Source organism: Falco biarmicus, chromosome 18 (genome assembly GCF_023638135.1).
Source record: "Falco biarmicus isolate bFalBia1 chromosome 18, bFalBia1.pri, whole genome shotgun sequence".
Lineage (NCBI taxonomy): Eukaryota > Metazoa > Chordata > Aves > Falconiformes > Falconidae > Falco > Falco biarmicus.
The window spans coordinates 2708051-2732393 of NC_079305.1; the positions used below are offsets into that span (position 1 = coordinate 2708051).

Sequence of the window (24343 nt, forward strand, 5' to 3'; positions counted from 1 at the left end):
GCGACAGCAGAGGGGCAAGCGACAGCGACAATCGCTGCTCCCAACGCCCTGCCGCCAAGGGATACACCGACCCACCGTGCCTGCAGCTCCGATAACCCACCTCTCCTCACCAGCTGACAGCTCTCCTTCCAGGTCACCGAGCCAAATCCGTCGTCTGCTTCCTTTCTTCTCCTTTTGGCCGCTAATTCTGTACCAGTGGCAAGATCGGATTAGGTCCCCGTCGGCTCGTACACGGGCGGCAGCAGCCCAGTCCACGGGAGCCTGCAGAGAACCAAACCGGTGCAGGCGGAACGAGCCACCGCTGCTGCCAGGATAAGGAATTACCTGGATCAGCGCGTTGACAAAATACAGCTCTTTCTTTTGCCCTTCCGTAGCGGCCAGCCCGCGCTGCCCCAACTGACTGACCATCTTCCCAAGATTTCCCACCAGCCTGATGCATCAGTACACCCTGGGGTTAGACCGGGCTGCCAATGACCTCTTCCTGACCTCAAAAACTTCTGTATGCTTCAGTTGATATTTTTTGGCCTGTTCCAACATGGACCAGGTTCAGTGAGTCCCCGGAATTTATTTCCTGGGGAAGAGGGTTTCGTTCTTTCCAATTTAGGCGCTGGAAGAAGAAATAATGATGGAATAAAAACAAATGGAGGCTCTGCAGATGCGTGTTAGCTGAACAGCAGTGCTTCAGGCTGAATTTATCTTTCACTGGGTTATTATTGTCAGGATGAGCTGATAAATCTCATACACAGCCACCCGCCAACCCTGTTCTATGGGGTTTGGTTGCATATATGCTTGTTTCTAATTTAAGCTGCCAGTAGCCAAATAACTGCCTGGCATCGGCGACAGAGGATCCCCACATGAACCAGAAGTCCTTTTATTCGTGGATGACCGTTGCCCCTCCTCAACAGCTAAAAAAGGAAACCTCCATGGGGCAGGGGTGCCAGGTTTCGGGGGTGGAAGCTAATTGCATTTCCCAGGGTGCTTAAACGTTTGGTTTTGTTCAGATGAGGAACAAGAGCGAACCGTCGCTTGCGAACTCCGGCAGTGCTGAGAGGGGGAAGGCCACCGAGAGGGTTCACCTGGTGGGTGCAGGGATGTAGGAGCCAAGGGCCAGTGTGGCTGACGGCAGCGCTGGCTCTTCCCAAGCCCTTCCCACGATCCGCTGCCACCTCCCTCCCAGCATCACTGCTGCCACACGGTCAAACCCAAGCGCCACCACCGACAGTCGCGCTGGCGGTGTCCCAGCCGCTCTAACGCTCCCCGTTCGGTTACCGGTGTGTGTGGCTTCTGTTCAGGGCTGCACTTTCTCTCCCCTCCCCCGCCGCTGTTCGGAGGGTCCAAGTAGAAACACACTGGAGGGCCGAGGGCTATGCCAGCAGTCTCAGCATCTCACCAGTGGATCTCCACAACGGGGAGCCGGGATTTTTCAGGCGCCTGAAAATCCCGTTTTAAAGAGGTCACTGCCCTGAGAAGAGCCTCACTTTTCTCTAAAGGAAATCAGACAGCAGACCATTGATTCCTCTTCACCATCACCATCTTCCAAGGAAGGATGGGACCTTACCTTCCGCTCTGCTACCGCACACCTCCCTCCTACACAGGGCTACCACCAGCCTACGTTAGCACCGACCTCAGCCCCTTTTATCTGCTGAAGGCACCCGCCAAGGTAGGCAGCTACACCGAACACGTTACCACCTCGAGACACAGATGCACCTAGTGAAACAACAACATTTTGTCTTTATTAGGAGTTCCCATGGTAATATAACACAGAGTTCTTAAGGAATAGAACACAAGACTTGGGGGTGGGGAGGGGGTGGGGGGGTTTGCCATTGAGACAATGGTCAAATATCAGAACTTCTCTTTGTCTACACACATGATCAGCTTTAGCACTTACAGCTCCTCCACTCATGGTTCACAATCACAAATCCAAGGGTTAAATCCAGCTAGTATTAAATCCTACTTTTTTTTTTATTATTATTTTTAGAGCTTCAAGTCACTGCGGTTAATTAATTAAGTCATCGTCTTTTTTTTTTCTTTAAGCATTTACATATGACATTCATTAAACAGACACAAAGCGGACGAGCTCTCACAGGAAAAAACATGCTTACATAGCCTGCAAAAATCTTTTTTTTGTGATTTTTTTTTCCTTTTGAAGAACAAATTAAAACTAAAAAGTCATCATGAGTCAGTGAAGGAAAAAAAAAAAAGGAAGACTTAAGTGAATACTGAAGAGCCGCAAGTGTTTTGCAGAATTGAAACGGATCTGCAATTCTTTTTTTTTTTCTCTCCCCAACTCGTTCAAATTGATTTAACATACAGGTGAAAAAAAATAAAAATGAAAATAGCCGCAATATATATTAAGTTCACGGATTACTTAACAAACAAAGTGCAAACTCTTTTTATGCAAAACTAAAAGACCCAAGAGTTAAACCTAAATGCAAAAAATGCATCGATGAATATGGCAAGTTTTCCTTAATTTTTGTGTTCAAAGGGGCCTAAAGGAATCAGGTGCTGAAGCTGGGAGGGTTTGGGTACCTAAGGAGCTTCCAGATCCTTTGCAAATCCCAGCATTGATACTTCAAAACAACAGATTTGGTACTTGTTTCTTAAAAGCCTTCATATACACAGTTTTTTCCTCTAAAAGAACCTGTAAACACCATTTAAAAAAATACTCGCAAAACATGGAAAAACAAGATCAATGGACGTGGCGAAGCACAAATAGAAGAGAAAGCAGAAGATGCAGCCAAGCGCCAGGGCGTACAGACGGTGGAGGTGATGCTGTCAGGCGCGGGTGGGAAAGCTCTGTGCTAGGAGACAGCCCAGGTCCTGGGGACCACCGAGCCCTCCTGCTGCGTCTCAGTGGGAATCTAATGGTGCAGGTGTGTCTCCACATCCTGAAAATAACAAACCTCAAACGCTAGGGCTAGAAGACCTTCAATCCCAGAAGATACTGAAACGTCGGGATGCCGCCAACGGCCACATACGCTGGGGCCCCTAAACTCATTCAAGGACCACTCGTGGCCTCTGGTTTCTCATCCGAGGAGGGGTGGGGAACGACCAGGCCCTCTCGTGAGTATTTGCACAAAGGCAGATTCCTGAAAGAACGAGTGGCTGTGCAATTCCCACCACATATGAGAGATTCTCAGCTGCTGTTGACCCACTGAGCTGCTCTGAAGCTCCCAGTACAACAGCTGGGCATCCTGGACTCGAACTGGAATTGCCACAGATGCTCGGGCACACGCTCAGCTGACCGGTCTTTTCAACAAGGGCTAAAGATAAGCTCTCATAAAGTTTTAAATAACCACTCACGGATGGCTGGGAGGGGGGAACATGGCTGCTACAGAGATCTTTCAAGCACCATGTTGCTCTTTGCCCATGGCTCCCTACTTCTCAACTTCCACCTCCAAGAACAGAAGACAAGCTAACTGCTAAAACCTTCTCAAGAGACTCCATCCCAGCTCCTCAGCTGGTTTCCAGCCCCTTTGTACGCACCAGCTCAAGACCTAGTACAGTGAATTGGAGACCACAGCTTATGAACCTGCTCTGTGACCTCCTGCTGCAGCTGAATGGCAAGCGTCGGCTGGAATGATGCAACCTAGGAACACCTGAAGTACCAGGGTGGCAGTGGCAGTGACACTGGCGGGAGTCTCTAACTTGGATGAGGTTCGGGAAGGACTGGGAAGAACAGGGAGATTCCCAGTTCTCAGATAAGGCTTCATAAACAACAATGGTACAAACATATTAAAACCACACACAGAGAAACATTAAAAAAAAGAAGTTTCCTCAAGGACCTAAATTCGCAGCAAAATCCAGAAGGAAGGAAAAAAAAAAAACCAACAAAACCAAACCAAAAAAAAAAACCCAACAGAACCAAAGTCCCCAACGATGCTAGCTCACCTGCTGGCTGGGTGCCATGCGCTTTGTCAATCCCTAGTGCTGGGTCCTGTTGCTCTGGGCAGCAGCCAGCTATTGAGTGACCTCAAAGGTGACCTCAAAGGTGGGGGGGGGGGATGGTTACAGACAGGCTGGGGTCTGCGTCCCTCCGTGCTTGCCTAGCTATTCTGCTGGAATACAGAACCCTACAGAATATCCAGTTAAAAACCCTTGAACTACTCTTCTGCATGACGTTAACCAAAAAAAAAAAAAAAAAAAAAAAGCTGCTTTTTTTTTTTTTTTACATTTATTATTTATTTATTCCTTTTTTTTCCTTTTTTTTTTTTTGCGTGTGTCTTAAAGGCAGCTCCCGGGAAATTCACTTTCTCCTTCCTTTATTAAAAGAAAGATGCTGAATGGGACAGAGGCCACGTATCTCAAACATCCTCTTTACATTTACTTTTGCGTGTCAGAGGTGTCAAAACAGGGCTTATTTCTTTAAATGTGTAAGGGGATGAGGGGGGGAGTGAGAGGGGTTTGTGAAGATGAGGAGGGAATCGGAGGGGACTGAAAGAGGTGCCTTACTTCAGCCCCCCCTCACTGGTTGCCCGCAGTAACTGTCACAGGCTCTAAAAGAATCAAGAAGGGTCTCCAGGTGCCCCCGTCCCCCGGTCCGCTAGGCGGGCACAGAAGGGGTCGGTCCTTAGCCCAAGCTGGTGATGTTGGCACGTCCGCCGGGCGGTGCCACGATGCGCTGAGTCGTGCGGCGCGGGATGTTGTCATCGATCTGTGCCCCTGCGGGAGAGAGCGGACGTCAGGTCCCAGCTGCCGAATGGGGTCTCGCACCGAAACCCACCCAGCCCTCGGGCCAGGCTCCAATGGCCACACCAAAACCCATCATCTTCAGAAGAAAAGCCCTTACTGGCCCCCAGTCCCTTAATTCTGCTGAAACCTGTTCTGCACCAGTACCGAACACCCCAGCCACCCAGTCCTGCACAGACAACAGTCAGCCGAAAGTTCTTCCCTTGGCGAGGCTTTTTGATCCCTTTTTATCCTTTTCCCTTATTGCACTGAAGGGAGCACGCTGCGAAATCAAATCTGCCACACAGCAGATCCACAGCTGGCCACAGCTGGCCACCCGCCACTGGAGTCGGTGCCATCTGCCCTCTTCAGCCACCCGGCTGAGAACCCAGCAGGGCACTCCGCACTCGTGCCAAGGCAGGAAAATAAGCAGGATTTCATGACAGCTCCTGTGCTGCCCTCCTTGCTTCCTAAAGGGAGAACCTCCAAGCTGGAACCACCCCCCAGGCGCTCTGGTTGCCTCCCAATTACAGCAGAATTAACTCCAGGGTACGGGAGTACAAACAAGCTGTCATTTCCCAGCGCTAAATCATCCAGCCCCAGAAAGCGACGTACCGGACAAGCTGAATCCAGACTGGTGCAGGTTCCTCACGGGAGGGGCCTGCTGTTTGGCAGGAGATGTCTTAGCTGAAGACGCTGGTGTGACGGTCTTGGGTGTCACCGACACTTCGCAGACGGGTCCGTCGTAGAGCCCCCGAGGCACGCCCCGCAGCTCCGCCAGCTGCGAGAGACAGAAGCAAGCATCCTTCAGGGTCAAAACAGGCCTTCGGACCAGAACTGAACAGCTGGCCAGATGTGGCTAAGCCAAAGGCACGCAGTTCAAGGTTTGTCTTTGGTAAGAGGATTTGAAAGCGCGCATCACCTCCTCCCCGCGGACCCTCGGGTGGTCTCTGAAGCAGCATGGCTAAAACGACACGGGCTGCGGACCGCCGTGGCTGGCGTGAGCAGGCGACAGAAGGCAGCCAGCCCGTCCCCTGCACCGCCAGGTCCACCCCTGAAGGACCTCAACCCACCCCCTGTTGTATTAAAGGCTCCAGACAACCCTCAAACGCAACTTATTGCTCATCCCCAAAAAGCAAAACTGCCTGACGCGGAGGCAGGTCTGCAGAAAGAGGAGCCGGGCTAGTTTCGTGCTGCCAGCTTGGGAGCTTTAGGTTGGGCTAAATGCAATTATTCCAGCTGAGATGCTGCCCAATTGGATTTATAGGTCAGGCACATATTTCTGTGGGAGACCAGAACACAACACAAACCACGGATCTGTCCTCTGCGGTGCTCCATCCTCTGAGGTTGTCATTTTGCTAACTGGCAATTTCTTCAAAAGGACAATAAAGGAAAGATCATTTGCAAGGAACGTGAAGATTTACCAACGCTCAGCAGACCTAACAGAGCTCTGGGTTTGTCCAGGAGAGGGCAACACTTCAAACAGCGAAACATTTTTTCCGACTTCATCTAGAAATAAACCTCAATTCTCAGCAACTAAGCTGCATCAGAGCCCAGCGTCCCCCTCTCTGTCAGTTTTTACCAACTAAAGGCATATCCAAAGGCAGTTTCTGTTTTGAATGGGCGTATTTTAAAAAAACACTTTTTCAACAATTTTAGCCTCTTAAAAATAGAAAATTCTCACTTTTAAAACAGTCAGTAGGCTGTGCCTGTGACTCACTAGTCACCAGACAAGAGCATCTGATCATATCTGACGGAAGGGAAAGCAGCATAATGTATCTGTAACAATAAATTAGAATGCTAAATTCTTGTTGAAAGACTTGATAGATGAATGCTATCAATAACTTCTCTCGTGTGCATCAATAACTCGCTCTCCTACGGCAGGAGAAGCCTGCTGGGGCATTTGCAGATTGACTCACGTCCAAACTGGACGGCTCCTGGCCACACGGCTCTGTCTAGGTGTCCCAAGACAGAGAAGAATTAAAGAGCAGAAGAACGGAATTTGCAGAACATCCCAGCTCAAGCCAAAGCATATTCCTGTCATGACTCAAGTGAATAGCAAAAATGAAAGGGGAATGAGATAAATATGGCTCTTATCCAGGGAATATTTTCTGTTGCAGAAGTGTGCGCCTGCGAGCCAGGGGACAGCATCTGTTTTCCACCCACTTTAACTCAGGAGTTTCAGTGAGAGAACAAATGTGCATCCAACCATTTCTACTCACCCTGCTCCTTGCTTTGATGCGCTTGTACACGAAGTCGGGGAACGGTTTCCTGGGGATATACCGTCCAGATCCCTCGGTGACGTGGAGATTCCCATCCTCCAGCACGATCTTCCCCTGGCTGATAACCACCAGGGGAGACCCACGGCACTCCATCCCTTCGAAGATATTGTACTCCAGAGACTAGAATAAACACAAAAATAACATGAGGCAAACATATTCATCCCAGCACAGCCCGCTGTGCTTTAATTAGCAACCACCAGTCATGCTAATTGCCAAAAGTTTAAGGACAGATGGAAGCTAATTCAACTGCTTTCACCTGAGTTTTATATGCTGTGGTTTAACACAAAGGCTGGTCTTTATTATCAGTTTAAATTTATGAAGGATTTAATCACGCAGAATTTCCATTGCAGCAAGATTCATGAAGAGGAAATAAAGCTTCAAACGAGAGGATCTCCAAGCCCACCTCTTCCAGTGCATTTAGGCACCTACCTGTGCTGAACTGTGGGGGATTTAGGAGCCAAATCCAGTTTTATCCAAGTTCCATACTAAAAATAACTATCATTTTGAAAAGCTGTATTTCAAACAGTGTTTTGGTTGGATGGTCAGGACCGGGACAATCTTATTTTACTCTAATGGGATTTCTCCTCCTCAATTAACAGGATTGGAAACATTACACCATGGAAAAAAAAGAGAAGTTTTTAAAGGAATCCCTGGTTTTTAAAGGAATCCCTGGTAAACGTCCCACCCCTGAAGCATCCTGGAATGAGATGCGCTACAGCCATGTTATTTGGGGACTGTTACTCTAGTGACCATCTCCGAGATGAACACAGGTCTTTTTTACTGAGTTAATCATGAGGTTTGCTCTTGAAGTGTGTTGTAAGTAGGGGTAGGCTTGACTGCTGGTCTGCAATTAGCGAGAATGGTGGTTAAACTGACACTGAACCGGGTCCAGTCCGAAAAAAACCTGCGGTGGCAAAGGAGGAGGCTTGGTTACAAGCTTATGAGTTAGGCTGGTTCCAAGAACAACACCATCTCCCCCTCCAGCTCCTAACGTTTCCCTGCCAGACAGCGGCAAGAGCGGTGTGAATTCTTGGAAAATATCCGCATGTTGCTCCAGCATTTCAAAAAGTAACAATCATCCGATGCCACATAATCACCACGTCTCCCTGCGTCGCAGCAACTGCTCTCCCTGGCTTTCAAAGGGGCTTTTGTTCCATACTTGACCAAACCAGGATGCCTTGACTCGAAAAGCCTCACCCGTGTCAACGTCTCCTCTAACACGAGGCACACGTGCAGCGAGACGCGCAGAATTACAACGGGTGTAATGCCAGGTATAATAGGCGATGCAAGGAAGAGGAAGAGGCTAGAGCTGGACGTGGACAAAGAAAAGCTGTGATTTCTTGGATGTGCCTTCAAGCTCTAAACAAACCACGTGAAAACGAGAGCCCTTCAGCGCCCACAGCCGTGGCACGGCTTAAGGATGCAGCCCTTGGCAAGAGCCGAGCGCCATGTGAGGTCCCTCACACGGTGCAAGGGTCTCAGAGGGATCTGCAGCCCTTGGCATAGGAAGTCTTCCTGAATGGTCACTCCAAAAAGGACCTGGTTCTCCTTCAAGCCTAGCCCAGATCTGTGGCAGACTCATGGAGTCAATCTTGACGGTACCGGAGCATATCTGTGGAAGACAGAAGTCTCTTGAATTTTGTGTTAGGAAATTTGAAGAGTCTAATTCATTTCCTAAAGCCAACGGCCATTAAATGGCAATGACTTTCAAATACTCCATCCAGCAAGCTACTTCCAGCGCTCTCAGCCACTCCTAAGCACAAACCCAGGTTCAGACCATTAAATTTGGCACCGAACAATGGTACATCCCTGGGCTCCCTCCTCTAAGCTGTTCCCCTTCAGACCGGAGGTGTGATGAGCCTGGAAGCACCTCTAACCTGACTGAAGTGACCAGACTTCCGAGTCTGGATGCCTCGTTGGAAGTCTAAGCAGAGGCAGGATGAGCCCAGGCCATCTGTGACCAATTCTGACACAGAGTGAAGTCACAGAGAAGTGAACCAAACCTTTAAAAAATAATAAAAAAAAAATTCTTTGTGAATGTGCCCAGGGATCCAAGTGTGGAAGAAAATTTTGCTCCTTCAGCTCCAGAGTGAATGAAAGCATTCACGGAAAAAAGAACAAGGAGTTTTTTTCCAGGGAAACATTCCATAGGTTCATCGCCAGCAGTGAAACAAGTCGTCAACAAATACAAACAGTGGTTGCTTTCTCCGAGACAGCGCTCGAATGTCACGGGGAGAAACCAGCCCTTTGCACTGGGACCATCCTGCAGTCTCCCACAGGGTGGACAGCTTTCTCCCTGCAGAAGCCAGCTATAAGATACAGGACACAGCTGCTGGCTCAAGCAAACGGCGCTTCTAACAGTGCCACCACAGAGCTGCAGAGGAAACACGGGGAAGGTCTGGTTAGTCTGGGTGTTGCCTCGTGCCTCCCTGTGCCAGCTAACTCTGGGTGATCACCCGTAAAACCACAGCGAAGTACCAATCCACAGACATGTACCGGCTCAGTATGTAGTGTCAATCCACTCAGACTCGTTAATCTGGATCAGATCTCCAGCAAAGGTGTCCACCAGCTGACAAGCTTCACTGACCCCAACTAGAAAAGGGGCAGTTCATATTCCTACTGCTAACAAGCTGGAAGTTCATCAAAGACACGTACTAAGAGGCCTTTTGATACGACGTAACATTGACAGAGCTCTCTGTGTGCCGAGATCCAAGCATCCAGCACTCAGAAAGGGCAGACAATCTCTTTGCTCCGAGGGGAATCTCTGGGTATTCATGTGATCTCAGCTTTGGACTCAAATCATCTTCCCCTCTACTTACACAACTGAGCCGTACTGGGTGTAAGACCAGAGAGGGCTCGAGGCATCGAGAAAACAAAGCCCTGAGTTGTCATAAGCTCTGGTTCTTGGCAGCAGAGCCTGGCATTTAAGGAAGAGACAAGGAAACGAGCAGCAGAGCTCACGCGGTAGAAGACACCCTTACTATGTTATGAGTCTTGGCGGAGATTGTCTTGACGCTGTCAGGATCCCAGATCACCAGATCAGCATCCGAGCCCACCGCAATACGGCCCTTCCGCGGGTACAGGTTGAAGATTTTAGCCGCGTTTGTGCTGGTCACAGCGACAAACTGGTTCTCATCCATCTTGCCAGTCACCTGGGGAAAAGGCACAAGCAGTCACTGCAGCGGCCATGGCGGGGGGGGGTGGGCTGCTCTGGAAAGCACAGAGCTGACAGCACGGCAGGCTCCCTGCCACCCCCTCAGGGGCAAAACCCCAAGCAGAGGGAGCACAGCAACTATCTGGGGGAGACAATAACACGCTGCTGCAGCTCGTTCAGCTCTGACGCCGAGGCGCAGCCGAAGCCTATGACACACGTGACGTACCACAGCCTTATCCCAGATGATGGACATCCTCTCTTCGGTCCCGTTGGTTCCTTCAGGGATGAGGGTAAAGTTGTCCTTCCCCACAGCTTTCTGAGCAGTGTTGAAGGTGCAGTGGGCACTGCCAGTAACTTGGAGGTCTCCACTGGAAAAGACAACGGTAGGTATTTAAGACATTTTATTCTCACAAGTTTACTCCTGAAGTTAAAAGAGCCTCTGGCTTGCTGGTAACAACAGCTATTAGTTTTATCACGCGCTTGTCTCGTGATGAAGCACACGTATGAACCCAAAGAGCTCTACTCACCAGGACAGTAGCGAGTTGAGAAAATCAGGAGTGGTTGGGTCAGGACTCAGTGGTGGGGAAGTAACAAAAGCTGCTGCCTTAGCCCAGTTTTTGCTCCAGTAATGAGATCCATCGGTACCCAAGCTGGCCGTGATGGGCTCCCCATACACCACAGTGCCTACAGGACAGGGATACAGGCAAATCCACCGTGAGCACCAAGCAAGGTGCACCTCCAGCCTGGCTTCCAGGCATACAGCACCCTTCTGAAAAAGGACAAGTTGGGTAAGGTGTGCCGGCATCGCACGCCGCAGGGTCCCCTGGTACCTCTTAAGTATGTGATCACAGAGGCACAACCTTGGACTGAATTCACTGGCCTGTGTAACCGCATGATCAGACACTGTTAAACCCTCGGCCCGTTCAATGCCCCTCGGAAACCGTGTTATGTTACTAGGGACGCGTTTTCACAAGCAAACTCTTAGTTTCACACGTGTATCTTGAGACCTCTAAAGAAAACACTGAGCGCTTTCCAAAAATCAATCTCTCAGACTACGCATCCAAACGACTAAATACCTGACTTAATAATATTGTTCCTAATAAGAGCTTAGAGCAGCCAAAAGCCCACGGTGCCTTCACCCAATTGCTGAGGTTGGCGCCGATTAATTGTCCTTGGAAGGGTTACTGTAAAGATTCATTGTGTTGTATCCTGGGCCAAGAACCTTATGGAAGATGCTGAGGGGAACTGTAAGACCATGAGGAGATCCAGTCTGATGTAGGCTGGGGAAGAAAAAGAATGAAAAAAGCAGCGCCTGCAATGTGTTTATAAATGTGTATGTATCAAAAACCTAATGGGGCTGGGTTTCTTGGAGCAGGCTCTGCGCACAGGTCAGGTGAGAGAAAACTAGTCAGGAAAGATTCCAGCCCACAGAGAAAGCCCATCACCGAAGTATCAGTGTTTCTAGTTCCAAAATGCAGCACGGGGAAACTGAGCCACTCCCTCAAGGGTACGTGGTAAATCCGTGGCAGTACTAGGAAATTAAAGTGGATCCTCCGACTCTCCGTCCAGTGCGCTAATCACCAGCGCATCCTTCCTCTTCATTAACATTTTTGGAACCACATGAAGGAACAGCGGATCCTTAAGGCCACGATGCTTCACAAGCTGGAATGCACCAGCAACATCTGCACGCCAAGCAGATGCAAGATGCTGCAACTTCAAAAGCAGCGCGAGCTGGTAGCCCCGCGGATCTGCTCACCAAACACAACCTTCCCGAAATCTCTGTTAAGCGCCCACCCATCTGGATTCTGAGCCAGACACTCCGTGGATCCGTATCTGCCTGCAGAAGGCAGGGGTAGTTAAAAGACTCACCCTAAATACTGCAGTCAGGAAAGATGGGCAAAGGCAACGCCAGAACCGGTCAGCAGGGTCTTACAGGGTAAAGAAAACTCATGATCTTTGTTCCACCGTGTTGTCTGAGCTGTTAGGGCTACAGGCTGTAAGCTAGCTGGGAAAAAGTGCATCAGCCGAGGCAGAACGACACATTAACCGGCTTCATGCTGCTTCCAGGACCACACTGGAAGAGGAGGTGCAGGAACAGCCTTTGTCGGGGGGATCCACCAGCGGAGGAAGAGGCCGTCCGACATCAGTTGCCACAACCAGGGTTACGAAATCACAACAAGGCAACACACACGCTGGCTATTAACGGGAGGCTCGTTGTGGGCCGATACGTTGGGAGGATTGTTCTGCAGGGAGCAGCGTTCCGAGCTCCCAGATCTGCCAACGACAGAGTCTGCAGGGAATCTCCTCCGTACAAATGCCACCGGGAACATCTGGCTTTAAATAACATTCGTTCTTTTCCATTTAGCAAATCAATTCTGTTTTGTTTTCGCCTTGGACAGTCTTCAGTTATGTTTCCTCCGTTGCTTGGGAGGGCAACGCTAGCGTGTGTGGCCCTCCTGGGTTACCCAGTTGGGTGACTGCACAGCATTTAAATTGAATTATTTAAATAAAGGAACAGAGAATGGCGTGCCATGTATACCCCAAATTCTCCTTATAAGGAGAAAACACAATCTGAAAGAAAACTGCGTGTGCTAGTGCACGCGGGAGGCTAAGCACAGTGAATTCTGCGGATCATTCATCTGGGACAATCCCAGCACCTTTCACAGGCAGGGTAACATCCACCCAGGTCAGGGTGTGTTTTATGGCTTCTGTGACATCTTCTCTCATCTCAGCACCCCTCTCCAAGTGCCAGTTAGCAGACTCAGGGGACGGCAAACATGGCAAGAAGGTGTTTTTGTTGATGCTCCATTCCAGGGGTGCATCAGGTCTCCACTACTTTACCTAGAAAAAAGGAAGGGATGCTTCCCTGGCTCACGGGACCGAGTTGCACAATAACATCAAGTTGTTTTCTTGGGTAACGCAACACGCGGCCACTTTGCCGTGTCAACACATCTTCTCGTTGCAGCACGATCTCCAGTAATGGGGCTAGGAGAGGAAGGCTTAGCCCCAACAGCTTGAGCTGCTTCCACGCCACAAACAGAAAGAGATGCCTTGGAAATCAGTCCTCCTCCTCAACCCTGAACTCATTTAACAGGAATCAGGGGACCAAAATACTTCTGAGCCAATACACAAACACAAATCTGTTCTCTGCAGTTGGAAATTAGCTCTTCTTGCACCAAACACCCAGATGGAAAGTGATGTCATTTGTGTATCTATACAGGCTTATTTAGACTGCATGAAATTAAATCCAACCCTTCTGATGATAGAAGGGGGAAAATCATCCCTCCTGCTTACTCACCCACCCAGAGCCACTTTAAATAGAAATGAGAGATTTAGTCACAGAATAAAGCAGGAACGTTCACTGTGCTTTGTAACCCTTGCTCCCCGGGGGCAAGACAGCAGGGTCAAGCCTCGGGAAAAGCTACTGCATCACCCAGAGCGGTGCAGCTCCTTCACAGAGCTCGGTTACAGAGAAGAGATGATCCAAGGCAGCAGCACCCATGGCAGGTCTCAGTCTTGCTTCTTGCAGCATCCTCAGGCAGAGTTATCAGAGGCAATGGCAATTCCCAGCCTAACCCAGCCTACCGATCCCACCTCCTACTCGGATGCCAGGCTGTGAGTTACAGCACGTGAGGAGTATCTATTTCACAAGCAAGGAGCACAGGGGATGGCTGGAATCGGTAACCTCTGTGGCTACTCCAACCAAATCCAACAGGGCCCACGAGTCAAAACATCCACACCAGGACTCTTGGAATCACTTCTGTCCCCAGGAAGCAGCTCAGCAGAAAGCACCAAGGAAAGACCACAGCACCTGGAAGCAGGACACGGTTTGCAAGCTCCAAGGGGATTCATTGAATGGAGACAGCACGGAATTACTCTGCAGTAACATGAAGGTACGTGGCTCAGTGTAGGGGGATGAGCGTGAAGAGAGGGGCTCTAGGCTGAACAGAGCAAACAGCCTGTGGCACTGGTATGACCACTGAATATTCATCCGTGGGAGATGAGGCAGAAGCAGCTGCTTGGGACCTTTTAAAAAACAGCCTGGACGATAACACTGGAAAAAGAAACTTTTCCTGTAGGGATGAAGCTTATGTTGGCAAGGAGTTGAACAGCATGAGCTAATAGGGCGCTTCCATCCAAGGGAAATAACTTACCCTTTTTCCTGGCTTGAGCAATGACATCAGCAGCACTCTTGCTCATCACCTTGGTGATATAAAGGGGGCAGTTGGTTTGGTTGGCGATGGTTATTGCCCGGTTCACAGCCTCTGCCTCCACCTGAGAAACAAAGTCAGCAGCGGGTCAGTGACACCCCCTTCCCCTTCAGAGGGCGAACGCCTTCCCTGCTCAGCGGGGTGCAGGGCCACCACGAGAGACTTCCCACCTCTCCCAGCTCTGAGCCAGAAAACCGCGGTGCAATTCCAATAATTAAAACGACATCAAGCTGTAGGCCCCCTCTCATTACGACCTTTTCTGCCAGGTTGCTTCAAAGCTCCTCTGCAAGCAGACCAAGTAGTAAAATAACGCTCCAGGTGCTCAAGGTCAGAATGATTAAGCCCCTTTTCTTTAACCTAGACAAAAATAAGCAACTAAACGTTGACTCAACAAAACTATTCACGTCCCAGCCCACGCGGAAGAGAGATGCTGTACCACATACTCTGGTAAGCCACGTTTGCAAACAAGCTTCCTAAATTGTACCCTCCACTACAATATCTGGCTCGGGATCTGACGGCGTGTGAACCACCCCATAAATGAACTGCTTTTTCTTGCATGTGTAGAGAGAGATCCTCAACATGACGGAGGGTCGCCTCAGAACGAACATGACCCCGCTGCAGACTCGTACAGATCACACAGCCTAATCGCAGCAGCCCTGGCGGCAGGTTTAACGGCAGGGTAATGCTCAGAGTGCCTGCTACCGCGGAGAACTGAGCCCGCAACACCACGGACACGTTCCAAGCGAACAACGGAGGAAAACTGAAAGCCAGAGCAATCAGCCACCCGATTCCCAAACGCAAGAGGCTACCCGCACCTCTCGTGGGACCCCAAACCTGCCCTACAGTGACTTATCAGAGGCCAGCTGCCGTAAGTCCTCATCAGCCCCAGCATGAGAAGGCACTGACTGCTGGCTCCCAGCACGGTGCTCCACCACCAGTACCACCTGGGATTCGGGACCCATCACCTTAGGAAACCGTGTCTTCTCCCAGCTGGGGTCCAAGCGCCCGGGACGGCGGCTGGGCTGCTCAAAAAAGACAACACTGAGCAGTTTTTCAAAGCTAACCGGCCCCCCCCGGCCACAGCAGGTTGGTCTCTAGTGCCAAAAGGGTTAAAGCCCTAGCCTGTCCCCAGCCAGGGCTGGTGACTAACCCTCCCCAGGCAGGGTGATGTGCACAAGGGGAGATTTTCTGGCCCAGCTGCCCCAGGCAAATGGAAAAGGCTGCGGGGAAGGGTGTTTATTCCAGGAGACTTGACTGGAGTACGCCACACCAGCAGCACTTGCAGGGAAGACGGAGGCTGAAGGGAATAGCCAAGAAAAGCATACTTGTCCCTCCAGGCAAGGAGAGAACTCAGACAGGCAAACGCTTCCAAGCAATGGCATCAGTTTGCAAACTGCCCATTTAAAGCAGGCCTGTGCGCTGCCAGCACTCGCAAGTCACATTTCCACGCTGTGCCTCAGTTTCCCCACTTGCAAAGCAGGGATAGAACAACACGCAGCTCCAGACTTCTGGCCAAAAGGCATCTGAGCAACTGCTAAGCAGGAGGAGAGGGTTTTCTGCGCAGAAGAGAACAAGGCTGCTGAATTCATGCCTTGTGCCCAGATGCTACGGCGATAGGCACATAACAATAACCCAACGACTAGTCCAAAGGGGAATGTTTGCAATTACCAGTATGCATTAGAAGCCCTAGCACAGCAGTTCTCTTAGGAAAAAAAAAGAGAGACATTTCCTGGAGCACTTGGACTGCTTGTGCTCGCAGCGTTTTTGTGGCTAAAATAAAAACAAGAAACGATGGATCGCTTTGAGAAGTCGTTACAGAACGATCTGAGCTATGAGGGGAAGAGTTTTCCAGAAAGCAATGGGTGATGCTGACTTGGGATGGTGGTATCTTAATTAAGGCTCCCTTGGCTGGCTGGAATCATGTGCTGGAATAACCATCACCTTGGCCCAGCCCAGGTTACTGAGGTGAGCTAAACTCATGAGTCAGCTGCGAAACTTCAGCCTTAATTCATGCCTTCTGCTCCACCTGGGAATTGAGAAGATGCGTACGCTCCAAGACACAAACGCACGTGGCCAGACCCTGAGTGCTTCGCTCTGACGTCAGCCTCACTGAATCGAGTGGGAGTTTTGATTTAAGAAATATTTTAGACTTGTTCAACAACTCAGGCTCGTTTGCTGTAGACAAACTTAATTCAGGGGATCTGAATTAAGCAGCTCTTCGGTAAGATGACAACCACCATCAAGTCCTTAGGACAGGCTTTAGACTCCACAAGGAGCAGCGTGAAGAGCCCGTCCTCGTGTTAGCAGCATCCCAGAGGGATGCCAAGAAACATCCACTCCTACTGAAGACAACAGGAATCACAGATCCGCTGCCACCCTCGGAATGTGGCCTTTATCATCAGCCAGCTTCACGGGAGTTCTGTGTTTTTAAAAAGACAAAGTTACCCCCACGCTGGAGAAAAGGAGGGGAGGGAACCAGACGACATCGTTTTCCTGCTCTGTTTCCTAGGACTTTCAAGGAGGAGAATTTTGGACCAAAGGCTCCCACTCTGGGCAGACAGCACAGCTGGGTTCAGCTGCACGGGGGCTGCCCGGTGACGCCGGGGAGAGGCTTTACTGATCCTCTCGTGGCAGCCACGAGTGCTCAGGCAGCCTTCCCTGCTGCACCGAGGAACACCACACGTCTGCACAGCTGTGACAAACCCACCGAGCCAGGGAACCACGCCGTTCACACTTAAACGCTCCCGCTCCGCTACGGACAAGCTCTGAAGTAGCCAGGCAAGACTTGGCTAGTTTGATGGCTGGATCCTTTAAGGTAAGGAGCAACCTGCCTTTGAAGTCAACAGAAGTTTAGGGGTGCTCCACAGATGAGCCCCAAGTGTCATGTCAGCATCTGTTCCCACTCTCCTGATGCAAGCCAAAAAATATGTTTAAAAATATATATATATATATGCAGGGGTGGGTGGGTGGAAAGCTCAGTGCATGTGTTTGCTCACAACTTTCAGGAAGCACAAAATTCCAGCTCCCAGAGCCAAACACTAATTCTGTGAGGATTCACATACTGCCCAAGTCGACCATTTGTTGGGTTGTTTTTTTTTCCCCCCCCTTTCTGCATGAAGCAACTGAATGATTTATATTCCTACTGAAACGTCTCTGGATGCTGCTTGTCTGAACCAAGGGGAGGAAATAGAGAGGGAGCATGAGGGGCACGTGTGGATGATCTCACACACCCAGCCTCCAGCTGCCACATCTGGCAGTCAGCAAAGCCCCACTATCTTGGAGGAACAAAAAGAACTGCTTGTACACAACAGACAGACTTCACGAACCCAGGATGCCGCGGCGAGGTGTCCGGCTTCGAGATACTGAAAGACTGGAAACCAAGAATGCAACGGGAACCAGCCTGAAAAATACAGGTTTAAAGCTCTTTCTCACTCTTGAGATTTATTTTCAAGACCGAAGTGAGAGGGACTGGGGTGCCCGAGGAACCAGTGGGGACGTACGGAGGTTATCTGTGTTGAAGTGCTGGGTAAGATGTGGGAATTAGGTCCCATCTCCAGTACAAACCCTGCCTTCAGCAAGCGACTTAGTCCCTTGCTGGGAAAATGCCCCAGCAGTCAAACGTTCATCAAACAATCAAATATCAAGGTAATGCAAGCTATGCGAGTGCCCAAGAATGTCAGGATTTGTGCATGTATTAACATTCCCTGCCGATTCAGGGGAAATCTTGACAAGGGAGAAGCCCAAGAGATGGGATCTAGGGTAGTCAGTGGCAGAATCCTGCCTACATACACCCAAATTCTGAAGTCCTGACGCAAAACTCGACTGAAAGCGATGGGAAACTACAAGAACTTCAGGGTCTAGCTCTGCAAAGACCAACATCATCAATCACAACACGTATTTCTTCAGGGACTCCGTCTTAGGAGTGTTCCTGTGCAGTGGCTGAACCAAGGAACTGGTGATTCAGGTAGACCTGTCCTCTACCTCTGCTTCAGGTTCAACATTTTCTACATCTCCTGATGTAGGATTCCAGTCTGGGCTATCAAAGGGCTTGAAGTGAAGATGGGCTAGGTACCAACACCTCTCTGTGTCTTCAGCGTTTACCGTGGGCTCTGTGGTTCAAACACATCTCACCTCACATCACACCTCATGTGTGAGCAGAGCCTTTATAGACTATACCCAATAATTAACAGATGAGCTCTTCCAGAGGGTCAATCCAATTTTCGGCTGAATTACTCCCTGGAGATGTCTCCTTCTCCAGTACAGAAGTACTGAGGGGGCTCCTCAGTTCCTCGTAAGTGCCCGCAGCAGTTAGTCTCTAGAAGGGACTAGTTACTAGTTCGTCCCTAGAAGTATCTTAGCCTCTTCCCTTACCCCACGCAGCAGTAATGTTTACAGCCAGGATGAAATAGTTTCCAGCCGCATTCATCCCACTATGAAGTACTTGCTGGCAACACAGAAATGTTATAACTTGGGGGAATAAATGCAAAGGCAGTGAAGTCCTCACCTCTTCAGGTCTGCTCAACACATGCCCTTCAGGGCCTGTGATCCCCAACTCCAGGATCCTTTGCTGCTCCTAAGGCAGAGAGGAAAAAAAAAAAGAGCAGGAAAAAGATTTAGAGCAACACGCATTTCTTCTTGCGGCAAACACAGCTGTTTGAAAGAGGTGCAAGTGAGATGCCAAGCGTCTGCACTAGCTAATAATCACACGGGGCTTTACTTAAGGGCCTTACAACCCGACTCCTGTCCAACCTCCCTCGGTGAGAATAACCAGAGCTCACAAAACCCTTGCTGATTTGTTCACAGGAGGTCAGGGAAACCTTTTATTTTGATATGCTTCACACTGGGTTCATAGCCCCGCAGCTTTCACTACTCATTTGCGTCTATAAAATAATCTCTAAGATATGGCAAAACGGTATCTCATGGAAAAACCATCCTGCAACTACAGGCAACTGGGCTCAAAGACCCAGGTGGGCTCTGCCCCAGTCACACAACACAGAAACCCTCTGCAACGCCAAGTTTACATGCTTGAGACAATGTATAGAATGAGCCAGAGATCAGATTAAATCCAAATACATTAACGTTTCCTCTTTGTAGCTGTTCAAGGGATGAACAGATCCCAAACATCAGCATCCCAGGTACTGTATGAAGCCATCTCCCTTCCCACTCCCCTGGTCTTTGGTATTGCAGAACATTTTATTGTACACGGCAACAGTCCCACCCAGACAGAGACTTTCACTTATGGGGAAAAAGGCAGAGATGGCCGATATCCACCACGAACCAAAAGCTGCCACAAAAATCTGCTTTATCAGTGGCAACGGAGGGGGTAAGATTTGATGTACAGCTCTGCTAGCATCCTTGATACAGCTACACCGTGCTTTTAAAAGCCTGGGTGATTTGCTGTTTGCAAAGAAGGAATAAAGAGTTCGAATTCCTCCCATCATTTTGAAGTTAATAATCCACAGAATAAATATTAACATACCTCAGCAATGATGTCACCATTCTCAGCATGCACTTGAGCTGTCGCACCAACATCCCGGATTACACTCAGGACCTCGTATATCTGGAAGACAGAAAATATTTTGATATACGCTGAGTGTACGCTCAGGTATGCACTGATTATAAAATGTACACTACTCCAGATTCCTTCAGCATACAGAATTTTGCAGAATGGAAAAGACCAAGAGGAGCATGAGGAAATACAAGATGTGGTTTGCTGGGTAACTACGATCCGTTTTCCTGCCTGTAACAGAATTTCCCAGTCTGCACAGTCGGATACTACTGATACGGCAAAAAGCACTACTCAAAAGCCAGGTCTGGTGTATTTTCCACACTGGAGGAAGAAACAGCAATGGCACAGGCCTGCACCTGGATGGATTTTAAAGAGCTCACACAGCTGTACCTGTTTCATGCCTTCATTTACTGGTGCCTGGCATGAAAAAAAACCCCTTACACTGATTTTCCCAGGGAACCTGCACCCACCCCTCTCGCTGCCTGGGATACGAGCAGTGTGATTTCCCACTCCAGCAACCAGTCTGAGTTTGGGCTGAGGTCGAGTAACCCACAACTGACACCAGCTTCGTCAACGGTCACTCATTAAAATGCTTACCAGAGTCATTAGAGATAACTGGCATATGCCACTGCCTCCTACACCGTTCCAAATGAGTCCCAGGCATTCCTCTCCTCCCACCACGTTTAGAAATATAAACTGCCCATCTCAACTACTAAATGTACCCAAACTTATCCACCAGAGCAGCACACAGGAGGGGAATTCCTTTTTAAGGTCCCAGGGACTGTAACGTTAAAGCCAGAAACCAACTTCTGGACCAGGATCAGCTTCAGATCAGACAGTTACGCCAGAGATCTCACCATCCCGCCCTGCGCCTAGGCATAAAGCAGCAATTTATACAACAGCCACTGCTGCCACACCAAAGGAGCCAGAATAAAACCTTAGATATCTCAAAATGAGGGCTTTGCCACTGCATTCCCCAGCCAAGCCTTTCAGGGTTTGGTGTTGGCTATTTAAAAAAATAAAGTCTTCAAACCAGGGCTCTGCGTACAGTTGCAAATCTTAGGTACTGTTACACATCTGAAGATGGAAACCAGAAGAAAATGTCAGATCCCAGTGTACTGAATTCAAACCTTTGCAGGTGACTGAAGCACAGCTTGCAGTGACAACCACGTGAACGTTAACTCTTCCTACCTGAGAATCAGTCAGCTGAAAGCGATCTTTGAAAGCCATGTAAACCAAGAAGGAGTTCACACCTGGCAGAAAGACAGCAAAAGAATTAATCTTTGACGTACAAATTGCACGCACAGATAAAACTACGAGACACACCGCACCTCGTAGTGAGAAGACACCCCCCTCAACCAGCCCCCCAGCAAGCAGTAATGATGGGCAGACAAATAAATTACTTTAATCTCTTGTGAAAGGCGTACACACACGTGCGCACGCACAGACACACGCGGTTGCAACAGATCCCAGCGTAAAGCCAGGATCTCCTCAGCCATGTGGCATTTATTAACGGGACTGATGAGAAGAGAGGAGCCTGCGCTCCAGCTGTGGGGACAGCTAAACCCCTAGGCTTCCACTTAAAATTGAAATAAAGAATACTTCTGTGGATTCAGCCCCGCAGGAGGCTGAGTACAAAAATATAAGCAAAAAGCATCACTCACAAAAGCAGACTCACCGCCAGAGCAATGGGAAATCGGTGTCGGTAAGCATGCCCCCCTCCACCGCGTTCACACTGACCGAGACGGGGGGGGCTCCTAAGCTGGCTTTCCCTCTCCTCCCTTCTGAACCAGTAAAAGCTCTTGCCCAGCACGTGTGGGAAAGCACTCATTAGGATGTAAAAGGTTTGTTTAAACTACAAACAGGATGGAAAATTACTCTAGCCTAAGGATGAAACGTCAAGGAAATTAATAAGGGGAAAAACCTATGAGGTCATTTTATTCAGCCCTTCTCCACTTTTAGCAACCAGTGCTGGATTGTTCCTTCTGGGCCCGATTCTTCCCTTGTTTAAAACGGTTTAACGGCTGAGGCTATCACCTACCTGCACTAATGGAAATCGAAGGCTCTCCACTGAACACAGGTGCTCCTCTGCATGGCAGCGGCAAGAGGTTCACGCTGCAGAATCAGCGCTTGCCCACCTAACCCACTGCAGCGACACCAGCGCCTGCCAGCCCCCTTAGCCCCCCACAACAGTGACCGTACAAACCTTCGCAAGAAGCCAGAATGGGCCACGGTAATGTCAGGACCAAAACCAGCTTCGCTGGGAGGTGAGACCAAAATATTTCACAAGAGCCAGGTCCTAAAAAAACAGTGGAGCCAGTCCTAAAAAAATTAAGGAGGGGAAAAGCTTCCCTGAACTTACCATGATCTTTAACCAGAGTTTCCATCTCCTCCTGGACACCTTTATGCCACTCGGTGATATCCACATGCAGAGAGTAGTCGCAGCAGGATTTGCTGTCTGCCCATTCTCGCCACTGGTCGAATGCAGTCAGCAAACTGGTCCCTGGCTCAGGAACCACGTGATCAACTGGGAAAGACAAGCAAAGCATCGGTAAGTGCCTGGTGCGGTAACCTCCCTGGATGTCCGAGATGGAGCATGTGCTTTGTAGAGGCCACTGCAAACACAAGCCACCCCCTTCCTCTTAAAATATTTGAGTTTGATTTAACCAGTTCACCTGGTTTCTAAAGCCCCACATCTGAAAACGCAGCCAAAAAGCTGATCACGCAGCAGAGGCTGAAGGAAACAGTTCAATGAGTGCAGCCTGTTCGCCAAAATAGTTTGTGAATGGAGCAAATGACACTCCGAGGGCAGCGAACACGAACCGCTGCAGAGAGCTCTACAAACGCCGCTCCCCTGTTTGCTGACAAATAAACAATGACACAGACAAGATCCCGGCGAGCATCACTCAGCAGCTTTCAGCGCTCAGCACCTCACGTTCAAGCTCTTTGTCTGTGCCTCTGGACACGCTCAAAAAAGGTGTGCAAAGATGTATTAGCTCGGGTACCTACACAGCGGCAACCAAAGACTCCGTGCATGGATCAGAGCTGCTTTGTGCTGTAACATCCCAACCAAGAGCATCTTCCAGAGACAACGTACAAGTGAGGACTGGAAAAAGCTGAACAGCCTGTTGTGGCTGGAGAGACACCTCCAGACAGCAAGATGGTCCAGCCTGCCTCTGGCATCTGCTGAGGTTGATCCCCCGTCCAGCTTAACCACGTTAGGTCCGCCAGCAACCGGGCTCGTAGGCAGCTACAGCATACTGCACCAGTGCTACAGATGCACAATGGCCTCAAAGGATAACCAGAGATTTGGATCTGAAGGTTCAGTGTTCCTCCCAGTAATCCGAACAGCATTCAGATTTTTATTAGAACACATGGGATCTCCAAGATCTTCACTTGACACAGTGAAATAGAAGAAGCCAGCCAGCATCCCAGAAACTGAACTGCTGCCGAGAGGGTAGGAAAAGCCTGAGGGACTTCTGGGGTCAGAAACTGGGCAGACGCCACTGGGGAGGAGGAGAACACCCTGGCTTCATTTTACATCAAATCACACAAAAAAATAACAAGTTGCTTCAATTAATCAGCAGAGGAATACAAGCAGTTTATTTTTAACTTGAGTGGTGAGTATCTGGGCTGCCATCAGCCCAGCAGTCGGCTCTAAATCACAACTGGGGTAAGAGACAAAGTCCTTGAGCCCTACTCGCTCTCGGTGAAGTACAAAGCTTTGCTTCGCCCCCACACAGGCACGTCAGCCCAGATTTACTGGTTTTGCACTGCCTGAAGAACTGGATTTACACCGGGAGCTCTCAACCTGCTGCAAAAGCGGTACAGCTCTCCTGAACAACCCACGAGCATCAGCCACCCAAGTTGGTCAATGACACCTCCAACATCCCAGATGCACGAACACCGTAGGAAGCCGAGAGCATCACCCAAAACAACCATCCTTCCCGCAAAGTTCTGCCCGCCCTCTCCCCCTTTTGCAAAGGGGACTGCATGACAGCTAGCAAAAAATATCTGTGCTTTTCCAAAAGGTTTGTGATTGCCCCTCGAAGCATCGCGCTAGCCTGCAAATCGAAGGATGTGACACACAGTTCTTTCCTGGTACAGCTGCAGCTTTGATCAGCAGTGGCTTTAGGGGTTCACGAGTGGCTGGTGGTCTTCGTCTGCCCAGACAGCAGCGTCCTGCCCATCAGAGACATCTCTGCTATGAGTGAAAGCTCTGAAATTTGCCTAGTGACTGCGCAACAGATCAAGGATGTGCTTTTCACCAGTCTCAGGAAAACCAACCCAAATTTAACCAGAAAATAAACTGTCCTGGTTTTAAAAAAAAAAAAAAAAAAATCATCCAATCTCTGTTCCATGATCTCCTCCTCCCCAGTGGTCAGAAACCTTCCACTAACTTCCAGACTGAATTGTTTCTTGGCCACTACGTAGCCCCCTGTCACTCTGCCAAAGTTAATCTTTACGGACAACAAGGAGCAAAGTAACATTCTCTCTGCGTTACCCATGGAGGACAGAG

General features: G+C 49.5%; 1 protein-coding gene across 2 annotated transcripts in view; it reads right to left on the minus strand.

Annotated features, from left to right (window-relative positions):
* Positions 1 to 1711: 1711 nt before the first annotated feature.
* DPYSL2 (dihydropyrimidinase like 2) overlaps positions 1712 to 24343 on the minus strand; it is a 55657-nt gene continuing 33025 nt past the window's right edge. For both annotated transcript variants that reach the window (XM_056363021.1, XM_056363022.1), the window contains 11 exons: positions 22187 to 22351; positions 21016 to 21077; positions 19795 to 19875; positions 18820 to 18888; positions 14259 to 14379; positions 10632 to 10788; positions 10331 to 10472; positions 9932 to 10102; positions 6891 to 7070; positions 5284 to 5449; positions 1712 to 4662 (listed from right to left, as the gene is read on the minus strand). In XM_056363021.1, coding sequence (XP_056218996.1) covers positions 4571 to 4662; positions 5284 to 5449; positions 6891 to 7070; positions 9932 to 10102; positions 10331 to 10472; positions 10632 to 10788; positions 14259 to 14379; positions 18820 to 18888; positions 19795 to 19875; positions 21016 to 21077; positions 22187 to 22351 — 1406 coding nt within the window. In that variant the 3' untranslated portion in view covers positions 1712 to 4570. The remainder of the gene's footprint in view (positions 4663 to 5283; positions 5450 to 6890; positions 7071 to 9931; positions 10103 to 10330; positions 10473 to 10631; positions 10789 to 14258; positions 14380 to 18819; positions 18889 to 19794; positions 19876 to 21015; positions 21078 to 22186; positions 22352 to 24343) is intronic.